Genomic DNA, 13,151 nt, shown 5'->3' on the forward strand with positions numbered 1-13,151 from the left:
AACGTGTAAAACGTCAATATTACGTCAGCATTGGATTGGAGTTAGCAACATGACGTCAAGTGATGTCATGAGGTTCGCGTTCACACATAACCTTTCAAAAAGGTTCGCGTTCACACGAACCTGAACCTTTCAGAGGTTCACACCATCTCTAATAGCTCCTTTGACGAAATATCTGTACTAGTTGCTGTTGAATCGACTATTTTGAGGTTTCAACCATCCCATGTCGATATACGTCGGCCATATCGGGTGGTAATTGTCCGTAGGCTCATACAACATGGTTTTTTGGAAAGTATTTACACAATTATGGCATAATTTTACAACTTAAAAAAACACAATTTTTTTAAAATGCCTTTGTTTAAAACGCTGTTTAAAACATGTTTGCAACAAAGTGTTTTAAAACGCCGTTTGTTTTAAATGCAACCCTAGCTATGTTCAAAACTTAGCATTTCTTCGCTTACTTCGATGATGTTCCGAATTTTGTATATATGAACAAACAAGAACGTAGCTGTATGTTTTTAGGAGCCAAAATATAGTGAATGTGCACAATGTAGCCATATCGTTCAACTTGATAAGTAAAACATTCATCCAACCCACAAGGTTACCGAGTGTATGGTAAATTAATTATGGTTTCCCTTCGATGTCATTTCACTTCATGCACGAGACACATTGATGGCGAATTTTGAATGTGTCGCAGATTAATGGCTAGGAGCAGTACACGATAGTTTTGGAGTTGGCCCGGATTAACAGTCCTCCGTACTTTTGAGTTAGTCTGGACTGGTCTGCACGTAAATACAGTATATGCTCGTCCACGTAGAGCGTAGGCTACGTATCGTTCGACATTTGGAGGAAAATCAACATGGAATTTGTAATTCTCTTTCCAATTCTCAGCGGGATCTACTTTGCTACTGGCTCTTCCAATTAGTACGCGGCTGCACAGTGCACGTACATCACGGCTCGTAGATATCGATTTTATTGATTTTTTCTCTTCGACTTTTGCACCGCGTTAGCTTACAGTAAACCTGCGTGTATACAACCGTTTTTGAGCATCGGAGTCGATCAATAACCATTGGCGATGAAATTTCAGACAATCGCATCACGAAAATTTGTGGCTCTCTTCAATAGTCATACTCGGAGAGAGAATGAACACTGAACAGGCGACCTCTTAAATTATACATGATATCATCCATTCGAGGAGGGCAAAGATTAGATTCCGCAAACCGTCAGTAGATAGTCGATTACCCAATATATCTTTTCATGTGTTCTTTCCGAAAAACTGACTTTGCATTGAGATACGGGATACGACCTGTTTTTTTGTTGTGGCAAAGACATGTAATAAAGCAATCAGAATATTGCCACCTTGTGGAAATACCTAACGTAACCTCAGAGGTGGTCAAAGTAGTCAAGAAAGCTACTCAAGTAGAAGTAGAAGTAGCGACGAAAAAAATCTACTCAAGTACGAGTAGAAGTACTTCTTCCATAAGCCACCTCAAACTACTTGAAGTAGAAGTAGAATTGACTGACTTTAAATCTACTCAAGTAAGTAAGTAGTTTTGAAAACAGTCTCAATTCGTTCGCATAGACTTTCAAAAGCCGCAAATTGAGCTATGCGGAAGGTGCAGAGAGCTTGATTCGTATTGATGCATCCCAGGAGGTAGCAATTTTCGACAGAATAAACATTCTTTCGCATCTTGGATGCAAATTATAGTATTGATATGAAAATGCGATACTAACCCTTTATTTACTAGAAGACCCCGTTTTAGAAAATATCATGGCATGGCGCCCTACCTCATATTATAAGGCCGCAAGTTTAGGCGAAGAGCAATACGGATAAGTTCTATCGGATGCGGTTTCAACACTTCGCACGGTTAGTATACGTTAATAACAAATATTGTGGATCGTAAAATTTATACTTGGTGTAGATTTATTTACACTTGCTTTTATGCTTCAACATTGTTCTGCAGACAAAAGAATTGAAAGTAATTAGAACTCAAAGTATGATACTCCGAGTATCATACTCGGAATTGAAAATGAAATACAAATACCACTTCTAAAAAGCGGAAAATATATTTTATGTCTTTTGTCCATGATGCTTCAAAGCTGGTCTGCTAAAATAGGTGTAACGTTCCAAAAAGTCGGATTTTCCAGATTAGCAGTACACGTCATGGGCTGCTAGATAACGATAGGATAGGTAGCCTAATTGCTAGATTGCGAAATGGCAGTTTCAAACGTTATTGGGGGCCATATTTACTGTGATGAAATATTTGATACAGGTCACAATGCGGTGTGAGCGGAACCATAAACAATCCAGTACCTAAATTATATTCACTCATACTTTCGTGAAAACATATTTGTCACTCCATAACTACTGTGCGCGAAGTGCAACAAAATTTCTAGACTTTACTTGACTTTTTCGAGTATTAAATGTTGGTACTCCGTGAAAACAGTCCCAAAATTCCTCAGGTTATCTTTCGTATTGGGGATTAAACTACTTCTACTTGACAAACTGAAAATAGCGAAAAGTAAGTAGATCACAAAATATTACGAAGTAGAGAAAATCAGATCTACTTGAGTAAGTACCATAAGTAGAGGAAAACTACTTGAGTACTTCGAAAAAGTAGAAGTACTTCGTTACTGACCACCTCTGCGTAACCCTGCAAAAAGGGGCCTCCTGCTCCATGCTCATTTCAATATACGAGGAAATACTAGCTCAACCAGCAATTTATCACTTGAACTCCGGAAAAAAAAAGTTTTGATTATAGTTATTAATATCAATGATATATATCTACTAGGTGTCTGATGTCCTATAATAGCATGGTTCCTTCACTCAAAAGTAAAAACGTAACTTATAGACGGGCCCGACAAATCGAGGTATGGCTCTTTTATTGGCTACATAACCAGGACCGTAACTGCCGCACCCCACACCCCCCAATCGGGAGGCAAGCTCGAAGGGACGCAAAATTATTTCGTCAAATAAACGTTTTTTAAATATTTAGCGAACTTTATTCAAAATTTCCTCGCGCTTCGCGCGATTTACTGTTGCTTGCTGTCATGATATTATTAAGGGTTGGGTAACTCTTCCCTAAAAAAAAACGCATAATTCAAAGAGATAAGCATTTCGTCGTCGGCCATTACCGCGTCACCCGTCACGACACACCAAGGCGTTGACAATGACGTTTTGGCTAAGATGCGACTCTGCGAAGTGTGCTGACAAAAAGCTCGACGGAACCGTCTCGTGGTGACTATATCCGATGTAGATGTCGGATTTTCCTTTGTCTGTAGACGCCTAACTGGATGGCGCCTAATATTTTTGTCCTGGCAATCTCAGCCCCACATTATAAATGCCACCCGTAGAGAAAATTTATGCACCCCGTGAGAAAATACCACTTTGAATCGTCTGCGTCGCACGGAAGTTCTTTAGCTCTGGTGCGTTTCAACGATTCCGAAATCTTTTGACTATATAGCGGATGGTCACGAAATAACAACACAAATCAAAGTAATTGATAACAACGAGCCCTCAAGCACGTATAAAACTTTTAATTACGGACCCTAAATTTTCAAAGATAACAATTCCGTCACGGTAAATCTGAGCACGTGGGCTAGTAGTTAAAAATTAGACATTTATATATGCTAGAGCTTGGGTTACCATATTTTGGACATGCGAAAAGAGGACACTTTTTCAAAATTTTCTGACTTACAATTCTGAAGTAAAATCCGGAAAAATGGTAAATTTTCCTCGACTTTGTGGTTGGTTGACTGAAAAAAGGTATGGTAACCCTAATATATGCAATTTCCATTTCGTTGACCGAATTTAACCATGAATTTGATTTTTCCGCGCTACGCGCGGCTAGGCAAGAATAGTAACACGAACACTATATCGTAGTGATAACGCACGACGTAAAAAAGGGTAATTTATCACCAAATGGCCGGTTCAAAACAAGCTTACAAGCGTATTGGCTGGCCTGACGAAGTGCTCTTACGGTCCCGTGTATTGTGGGCCTTCAAAAATGACTTTTTTTCTCAAATCGTACTGGCTACGATATAAAATTGTTAGGCTACCTAATTTAAGCCTACACACCAAACTTGGTTTAATTCCAAACAGTAGCCGCATTGCTACAGGAGAGGAAAGTTGGTTGTTACATTCTAATATCGTCAATGCTATTAGCGATAATGCTATTAGTCCTCTTACCGAGAACGTATATTACCGAGAATGACACTACCAGTATTGGGATCAAGTCACTACCTTCGATTCACGAGTCATCTAGAGTCATTGCACATTTTGACTCGAGTCGAGTCAAGTCAATCTATTTTCGAAGATGACTCGAGTCAAGTCAAGTCACTCGTTTTTCGGAGGTGACTCGAGTCAAGTCGAGTCAAGTCAAGTCCAGTCACGAGTGAAGTCACAATTCAAGTCAAATTGAATTTTCGAAGTATGAATGATGATTCTAAGTCATTACATTTTCCTAGCTGTGTGAAAGATAGATTGATTGGCCATTTATCTTGAATCATATAACGAATATAAAGTTAAATACAGGGCTGTGGAGTCGGTAAATTTTACCACCGACTCCGGCTCCGACTCCGACTCCACACATTTTCAATATACCGACTCCGACTCCGACTCCGACTCCCGACTCCGACTCCAGCATTATTACCAATTTAATTCGAAAATTATATGCCACATTGTCGGTTGAATGACTATCATGCAACCATTAAACATATGCCAACATATGATTAACTGTGGCATGCTAAATTGTTTCATTGTGGCAAATCTCGAATTATCCACTATGCAATTAACATGAAATAAAGATTTGCTAAATATGCTTCCTTATTCAAGTTTTTATAAAATTGACTCTCTAATATCCTGAAATGTATGAATCCTTCAAATATGGCAGATATCCAATCCTGTATAATAAAAATGTAGACCAAAAATCCATGTGTAGCTCTTGTGTATGACTCAGCAACTAATAAAGAAATTGAACTTACTAATTTTGTCATTGCACACTATCCTGATTACAAGCACAAACACTCTTACTACTAATAATAGACATTGGTCATAAATGGAATTTAGTTAAGTAGTCAAAGACCATAGTCTACATGTACTTAATCAAGTATTCAAGGATTGGGACTTGCAGTCTTTCTTAATCATTTGTTCGACCCAAACAGCTAAGCTACACTACAAATATTTTTAATTTTGTCAAGTGTAAAGCATCGTTTGGTCATATTTACATCATTTTTACAATTTTACAAAACCAGCCGATGCATTTTCTCTGTCACAGTATCATGGTATAATTCCAAAAATTGCATCAATTTTGACTGCATCGCGAAAACGCATCTTGCGATTTTCTTCTCCTCTGCAACTGAGTTGTAATTTGCAAGTAATGTCTAATTTTATCTATATCAGGGGTGGGCAACTTTTTCGGCGAAAGGGACACCTGAGATTTACGAACCATTGCGCGGGCAACTGGAATGTTGATAACCTTTTTTTAGTCGTCGATAGGAGCGAACCGAATTAGGTAACATTGCAAACAAGGCCTATATTAATACGCTCTAAAATTGATAACAATATTTGATGCAACTGTGCAGTGCTCAATCAGGCCCTGGTCGCGCGAAGCACGAAATTTGTTTGCAAGATAACGACTGAATTAGGCTATAGCTATATCAATAAATATGTCGCTAACATACATTGGGGGTCGCATCTGTATACCACTGGGCTCATTTGGCAAGGACAGGATTACTCGACGTTTAGACATAGCAAAATCGACGGTATCAGTGAACATGCCTCTATCCTTTTGTGCAAATGTTTTGTCGACGATCTCGCTGCGAGTGCACAAGCGAAGCCGTATCTCAATTCTGTGAATAATATGTATTTATAATTTTCAGAAGGGGGCTCAAATACTGAATGCAAGAAATCTAGTGACAATGAATCATGCGAAGTACCGAGAAAAAGTTCAAGTCAAATAAATCTGCTATGAAATATTTTACTTCATGGTCATATACGAAGATCTGGGATAAATGTGGCTGACCCCTGGATACGTCAATGCGTCAGAACTGTTGTTTTAGTCATCATTAAATTTCGCGGTCATGCTAATCAAATTTTTGTTGGCCTTGCAATTGTACCTGATGTCATAAATAATTTCGAGAATTACCTCGCAGGCCACACCTAACCTTCTCGTGTGCCAAATTTGGCCTGCGGGCCACGGGCTGGCCGCACCTGATCTGTATGGTTAATGATAACAGTGATTGGTGGTACATAAAAATTCTATTGAAAATTCTTTGAAAGCAAATGTTTTCATGATAGAGAAGTTGGAGTCGGAGTCGGAGTCGAAGTCATAGTCATTCTCACAAACTCCGACTCCGACTCCAGTCAGTATTTTCCCACCGACTCCGACTCCGACTCCGACTCCAGCTATTATAGTTTTCACGACTCCGACTCCGACTCCGACTCCATCAAGCGAAAATCACCCCGACTCCGACTCCGACTCCACCGACTCCGACTCCGACTCCACAGCCCTGGTTAAATATACACAATAATGGCGCTGTATGGCTCACGCAAGCGTAGAACTGCTAATAGAATAGTGTGCCAAAATAGAGGATCTAATACGAAGCCTCGAGAAGTTGAAACAAATTGACATCATTCAGTACACTACCCATCTACACATCCGCGAGAATATAAACGCATAAGCTATATTCGTTTGACTTAAATCATACAAGAGTGTTGGTTAAGGTGAGCACTGCCTAATGTATGGACTGAGTCGTCTAGAGATACGTCGCTATCAGATTAATCTATTGCTAGCACATTAACGCAGCAAGCTGTGATTATTTCGTTTGCGTTTAATTTATTTGTGATGTGACAACGGAGGATCAGTGAAACGTACAATCCGTGAATAACTGGTTGCTCTCACAAGTCACGCCAGCGTGTCGCGAATAGGGCTGGGCACAATGATTCGAGTACTCGAATCTGAATCGAGTATTAATTTTAATGATTCGAGTCGAGTAGTAAAATACGATTTTTTCGAGTACTGAAATTATACTCTCCTCGCCACTGAAAGCTAATTTATCAACGAGAATTATAGTTTCGATACTAATGTTCACTGTTGAAGCTTTAGAGCAGGGGTTCTCAACCCGCGGCCCGCAAACGATTATTTTGCGGCCCGCGGCATCTTCCATTATGAACGCCATTGCTACTGGCACAGTATTGTTATGGAAGACCGATGTATCATATTTGTCTGGCACAGTATTGTTATGGAAGACCGCTGTGTCATATTTGTCGAAGAACAGTTGTTGTAACGAAGCGTAGAAGCTTAAAATGATACCACGATAGTTTCTTCTGGAGTTATACATATCGCCTGATCTTAGACGTAAAAAGTTGCTAGCTAGATGTCAAGCCCAGCAATCCATATTTCGAGGCATTGTTAAAATTGCCGACGACGTTACCGACGCATTGTTCAAAATTCTTAGAATATCGCTAAACCCAAGAATCTGCGAGAGAAGGTGTGACTGCAATAAAACTTCAACGTACTGTGCGAATATTCGCTGTTTCTGCAACTTTTATTAGCAGCAAGGCCAACACAACTTCACCTGACAAATTTCGAAACTACAGTTTTCTGATTCAACCGTCACCAGAAGAGTAGCAGCGCAGTATAAGTCGAAGTTTCATCGCGTGTTCTGAAACACGTTGCCACGTAGACTACTTCAGCCTCTAGCGTTGGACGAATCCACCGACTCACACACATTGCATAGCTAATTATCCAGGTGCGTTTTATCAGATTGGACATGGACATATTTCCAGAGGAAATGCTGACGGGGCAAACGTGCGAAGGGGACCAGTGAAAAACATCAACTTGACAAAGCTGACTTCTGTAACTATTGGTGTTGCGCTCCAGTCATGGAAAAAATAAGATGGGTTGATTGGTTTGCTCAGAAATAACCCCACACACCAGACTTCTTCTCGTATCACTGAGAGCTCAAAGTGATAATGGCCTCTGTAACGAATAACGTAATCTGAACGGAATTTTATACTCGCTCGCTCACGCATTGAAACAGAGAGTTCTATGGTGGAAAGGTTTGAAGGTGCATATACCGACTTGCATCGAATGCTATGCACTGCACACGCTCCGTGAAGGGATTTACTTGCGCGGCTGAAAGATGGATATTGTCACAAAAAAAACAGCAACTGCAAACTTACGAACGCTGTCCATTATTGCTTTAGAATGCATTAAAATGTACTAAATTTCCGTATAAGACTGGTAAATAGGCTACAGTAGCCTAAATTTAATAGCAGCCCAAAAATACATGGCGATAATGTTCTGCGGCCCGCGGCGTCTTTTGGTTGTTACAATGCGGCCCGTTATACGAGGGAAGTTGAGAACCCCTGCTTTAGAGCCTCGATTGGCCGTTTCGTAGCATACCAAACAAATAGTACAGAGTGACGAACGTTACTAGAAATAACACATTTCCGAAGTCATGCTTATCCTACAGCATTGTCACCAAGTGCAATGAAATGGCATGGTAGAAGAAATACCAAAGTATCTTTAACGTGATGGAAACAGGAATTATAGTCTTTGTGGTCGCATAAAAGGTACATATTTGAAATTCGACATATTACACTATGTTGTGACGTCATAATGGGTGATACTCGATTACTCGACTCGACTCGAAGCATTTCACGTGATTCAGAATCGAATCACTCAGGTACTCGATTTTGCCCAGCCCTAGTCGCGAACAATCCAAACATAAACAAGTTACAGTGATTCAGTCGACACCGTTTATTTGATGTCTTGGAAACTGACTCGTAAATTTTGCTCCCAGTCACGAGTCAATCCACATTTCCGAAGAGCCGAGTCAAGTCAAGTCATTTTATAAATTGACTCGAGTCAAGTCAAGTCACACGAAAAAGTTGACTCGAGCCATCCCAACACTGGACACTACCGAAAACAGACCTTACCGAGAATGGCAGTACCGGCGATGACACAAAATCGAGTTACGAAAACACCCGCGCATCCTGTTCACAACACACTTGTTGGTGACGACTACGTGCGCATATGCATAATACAGTTATATGAAAATATATAAGTCTAGTGTCATAAGTATCGTCGTGCTCTAATATTCGGGCAAATGAATTATGATTGTATCATAGTAGCGCATCAATGGCATGGGGAAACAATGCCTGACAACACTGACAGTGCACTGTGTCTTGCACAGTGACCTAAATTTCATCATTTTAAATGCCGCCGAATGTTTTTTATTTTCTCACTAATGTCCATTCTCGGTCGTGTCTTTCTCGGCATTTTTCATTCTCGGTAATATACCTTCTTGGTCGTGTCTTTTTCTGTAATATCATTTTCGGTATTGACCGGTCTCGTGGTCTGGTAACCTAACTCTGTTACCAGAGCATCAATAAATGTGTCTGATTAATGTCGTTACCTAACCTATACTTCCATCATCTTCTTCCGCTACGTTGAGAACCGCCATTTTGTCGTGCAATATTCATAGCCGGGAAAGTTTCCGTCCGTACTGTCGCAGGTCAATGCGATCTAACCAATTGTCAAACAAAACTAGCCCAGTAAACCTCTGCTGACGCTTCAGTAGACATTGTTAAGCGTTAGGGACGTGTATCACTTCGCATAAATCAACGAATGCCGATACCTGATTCCACCCCGAAACCAAAATTAAATGTATTCTTTTGACTGCACGATATACTTCAATTTCACCCACGATAAGTTTCAGTTGTACAAAACAGCAGTAGCATATTTCCGCAGCAAGACATAATTCTCAACATCTATTGCTGCGCTAAGTGCAATGATAGTGCAAGAGCCACCCGAATAACAAATTGAGAATACCGCAAGCACCATAGCGAAGATTCTGAAATCATGACTAAAATGTTTCAATATATTGTTGTTGAACGACGCTGGGTTATAAAGTAAGTGCAGCTTTCAGAACGAGGTTATATTTTCTCTTGTGTTCTACCGTGACTGATCTCCGAATGAGCCTGAAAGTCGAACGTTTATTACTTACTAGAATCGGGCACTATTTTGTTAGTTATATACTTACGCTCTTGTAGGCCGCTTCATATTCCTCGACCACCCTTCGAAGAGAAAGCTGCTCTCCAGACGAGAGTCGCGGTGGGACTGACTGTAGGCGGAGCTCTTCTCCTTCTAGGAGCTTCTGGTAGGTACTGATTTCGAAATCCAGCCCTATCAGTATCCTCAGTTATTGTAATACAAAAACTAAATGTATTGAGGCTCTATATTACCGAGTTTAACGGCCAGGAGTTCTTGGTATTCTCGAAGGCGATCCGCCATTTCGGACTTGATCTTATCAAGTTGCGATTGGAGTTCGGTGATTTGATCTTGGTATCCGCCAATATCGCGGTTAAACCTGTCTTCAACATCGGCCAATTGTCTTTCAAGGTAGTCTTTCTGCGTGTACAGATAACATCGAAAATGAAGTGACTCTCGTCTTGAGATTTAGAAGAAAAATCCTTACATTAGATCGAAGGGACTCAATCTGCGCACTATGGCCGCTGACACGGTTTCTGTAGTCGCTGAGTTCAGTTTGAGCGTCCTTCAGACGGCTCGCATCCCGCGAAACTGCCATATTGAGACCATTGAGCTGTAATGACAGGGAAACGATAAATGAATAATATGAAGTTTGCACTGACATAGAACCTATATAATCAGCATTAAATTGAAGTTGGATGAAAACTGGAGGCTGAAAGTACTTAACATCTTACCTTGCTGCTGTACCAGGCTTCGGCTTCCTCTTTGTTCTTTTTGGCCGCAAGGTCGTACTGTGCGCGGATATCCCGCAATAGGTCGGACAGGTCAGGCCCGTGAGTGTCCATTTGTACACGGACATGATCGGTGACCAATTGAGATTTCAGCTCGTTGACAATCTGCAGAACAGCATGGGATTAGATGAAATTATTATTTATTTATAACAATAAACATGTGGCTGCTTTATATGCTTAATTTCTTATTAGACTTTTACAGATTTCGATGGTCACCATTTCTGCGTGGATAAGTTGAGCGATCATTTATCGACTTCAATGCGCAGTTGCAACGAGAGTTTCAGGTCGAGGGCCTCACCTCAATGTGTGCGAGATTTTCGAAATCCAGCTCCTCTCTGAGAGAAATGAGTTTTCTTTCGAGATCCACTCTCGTAATGGTGCATTCGTCGACATTGTTCCGCAGATTTTCCAATTCGCGTTCCAATTCTTCACGATCCTCGACAGCTGTCTCGTATCTGCGGAGAAATTCGACTTACATATCAATAACAATCTTAGCGGTGCCGTCGTGCCGGTACATGATATGCCGGAAAACAATCCTCCCATAAGATAGCCTCGGGCCGACAAAAACGATTCACTCCGTGATTGGTAAACGTCGATAAGCGAAAATATTCTGGGTGTGGCTGGATATTCGGAAATTATGACGGAAATCGAGAAGTTTATCGCTGAACTTGTAAATTTGATAACCAAGGTTCGGTCTTCAAAAGCATTTCTAATACACGGCAACCATGCAGGAAGCATGATTATTTTTCAGACTTTTGTAACGAATCCCAAACATATTTACTCACTCTTTCTTGAGATCAGCAACGTCAGTTTGCATCTGCTCAACCTCGGTCTCGATGTGAGTTCGGTCCGTCTTTAGGGCATCGAGGAAACTTTTCAATCTTCTCACTTCAGCATTGAACAAATCATCCAGTTGTGATTCATACTTAACGGACAGCTGACGAAGCTGAGCTTCCAAGACCAAGTTTTGCTGTTCCAGGAATCGCACGCGCTCGATATAGGATGCGAAACTATTGTTCAGCACCTAAGCAAAGAAATATAGCCGATTACGGTGTTAAATAAGCCCATCCAACGCTGTCATACCTTTAGTTCGTTCTTTTCGCCAGACCTCATGGTTCTAAACTCAGCCCCGCCTTCTCCACCAAGTTCTTGAAGGTCTTTCTCGCTGATGTACATCCCACCAGCACCCATTCCACTTCCATAACCCATACCTCCGCCATAACCCATACCCCCTCCATAACCCATGCCTCCGCTGTATCCAGTTCCGTAGCCGTCTCCGTATCCAGAAGAATACGAATAAGAAGTGCTGCTTACCTGAGTAGATAGGATTATAATCGTCTGATGCCATGATATAATCCATATCCCTAATACTCACTGTTGGGGATATTGTGCCGAATCCAAACTCTGACTTTCGCCCACCGGATGACATTCTTCCCATCGACATTTTCATCGGACTGGTATTGCCGCCCAATGAGCTTGAGTAGGACTTCGTTATGATCCTTTCGGTTTTCGTTGTGGATTTCGACATATTGTCTGCTGCACTAGTTTTCTAGCTGTTAGAAGTTCGAGTTTCCTTGTTAAAAAATTGATATTACTAGAAAACTGCGTATTTTCTTTGATGTTTTAAAATGCTATCCGGTAACTCCTTTCGCTATTTTGATACTCGAAACCTCAATATGAAGAAAACGAACATAATTCATTCACACAATATAAATAAATAGCAATACACCAATAACTGATTATCTGCCTGCCTGAACAACACCACCTAGGCCTACCCTGGTTTTGATTTTTGCATCTCTTCCTTGCATGGCATGAATGCGAATTCCGACTGCCTCGCCCGTGCTAACGTTCGTTGGCATAACCAAGAACTAACTATACGCCCAAAGGAAACTTTTGCGGCGCAGCCAATTGAATTTTTTAGCTGGAAAGTTCGCAACTGTCGTAATACATCGCCTCGGGCGCCAGATTACATTTTGCAGACACGTCAACATGTCATATGGCTTTTACGCGCTGATGCGGCAAAAATTCTGATACATTCGAAGAAAATGCCACTGGATATGATATAACTATCCGCGTAGTGTCATATATAGACAAAATGCGACTCATCGCGAATCAGTCCTCGAATATTCGAGCCACCATCTTCCTATTGTATGCCACCCTATTTCAATGTTACAGCATAACCGAGATGAATTATTATCGACATAAGCTGTTAATCATGGCTGTATAGTGTGTATAGAAGATTTGAAGATGACGCCACAATGCGAAAGTCGGAAAGCTGGAGGGGCCATGCATGGGCGGTTTTCGTCCCTGGCTATGTCACTGCTTCCATATAGTATAGATATAACCATATTTAGCCAAGATATGT

General features: G+C 40.9%; 1 protein-coding gene across 1 annotated transcript; it reads right to left on the minus strand.

Moving 5' to 3' along the window:
- Window positions 1–9,674: 9,674 nt before the first annotated feature.
- Window positions 9,675–12,360, minus strand: LOC145455489 (glial fibrillary acidic protein-like). Its single transcript, XM_080333471.1, has 9 exons — window positions 12,162–12,360; window positions 11,870–12,100; window positions 11,572–11,810; window positions 11,085–11,241; window positions 10,730–10,891; window positions 10,483–10,608; window positions 10,250–10,415; window positions 10,048–10,190; window positions 9,675–9,985 (listed from the first exon to the last, which is right to left on the minus strand). The coding sequence occupies exons 1-9, from the start codon at window positions 12,312–12,314 to the stop codon at window positions 9,941–9,943; spliced, it is 1,422 nt and encodes a 473-aa protein (XP_080189597.1). The 5' UTR covers window positions 12,315–12,360; the 3' UTR covers window positions 9,675–9,940.
- Window positions 12,361–13,151: the final 791 nt, after the last annotated feature.

This window comes from Botryllus schlosseri, chromosome 14 (assembly GCF_051294905.1).
Source record: "Botryllus schlosseri isolate E-star chromosome 14, Bs_hap1, whole genome shotgun sequence".
NCBI lineage: Eukaryota > Metazoa > Chordata > Ascidiacea > Stolidobranchia > Styelidae > Botryllus > Botryllus schlosseri.

Coding starts and splice junctions, on each gene's coding strand:
- LOC145455489 (XM_080333471.1), bottom strand. CDS start 12,314: ATGTCGAAATCCACAACGAAAACCGAAAGGATCATAACGAAGTCCTAC. Junction 10,609..10,729: donor AAGCCTGGTACAGCAGCAAG/GTAAGATGTTAA, acceptor CTGTCATTACAG/CTCAATGGTCTCAATATGGC. Junction 10,416..10,482: donor TTGAGTCCCTTCGATCTAAT/GTAAGGATTTTT, acceptor CTGTACACGCAG/AAAGACTACCTTGAAAGACA.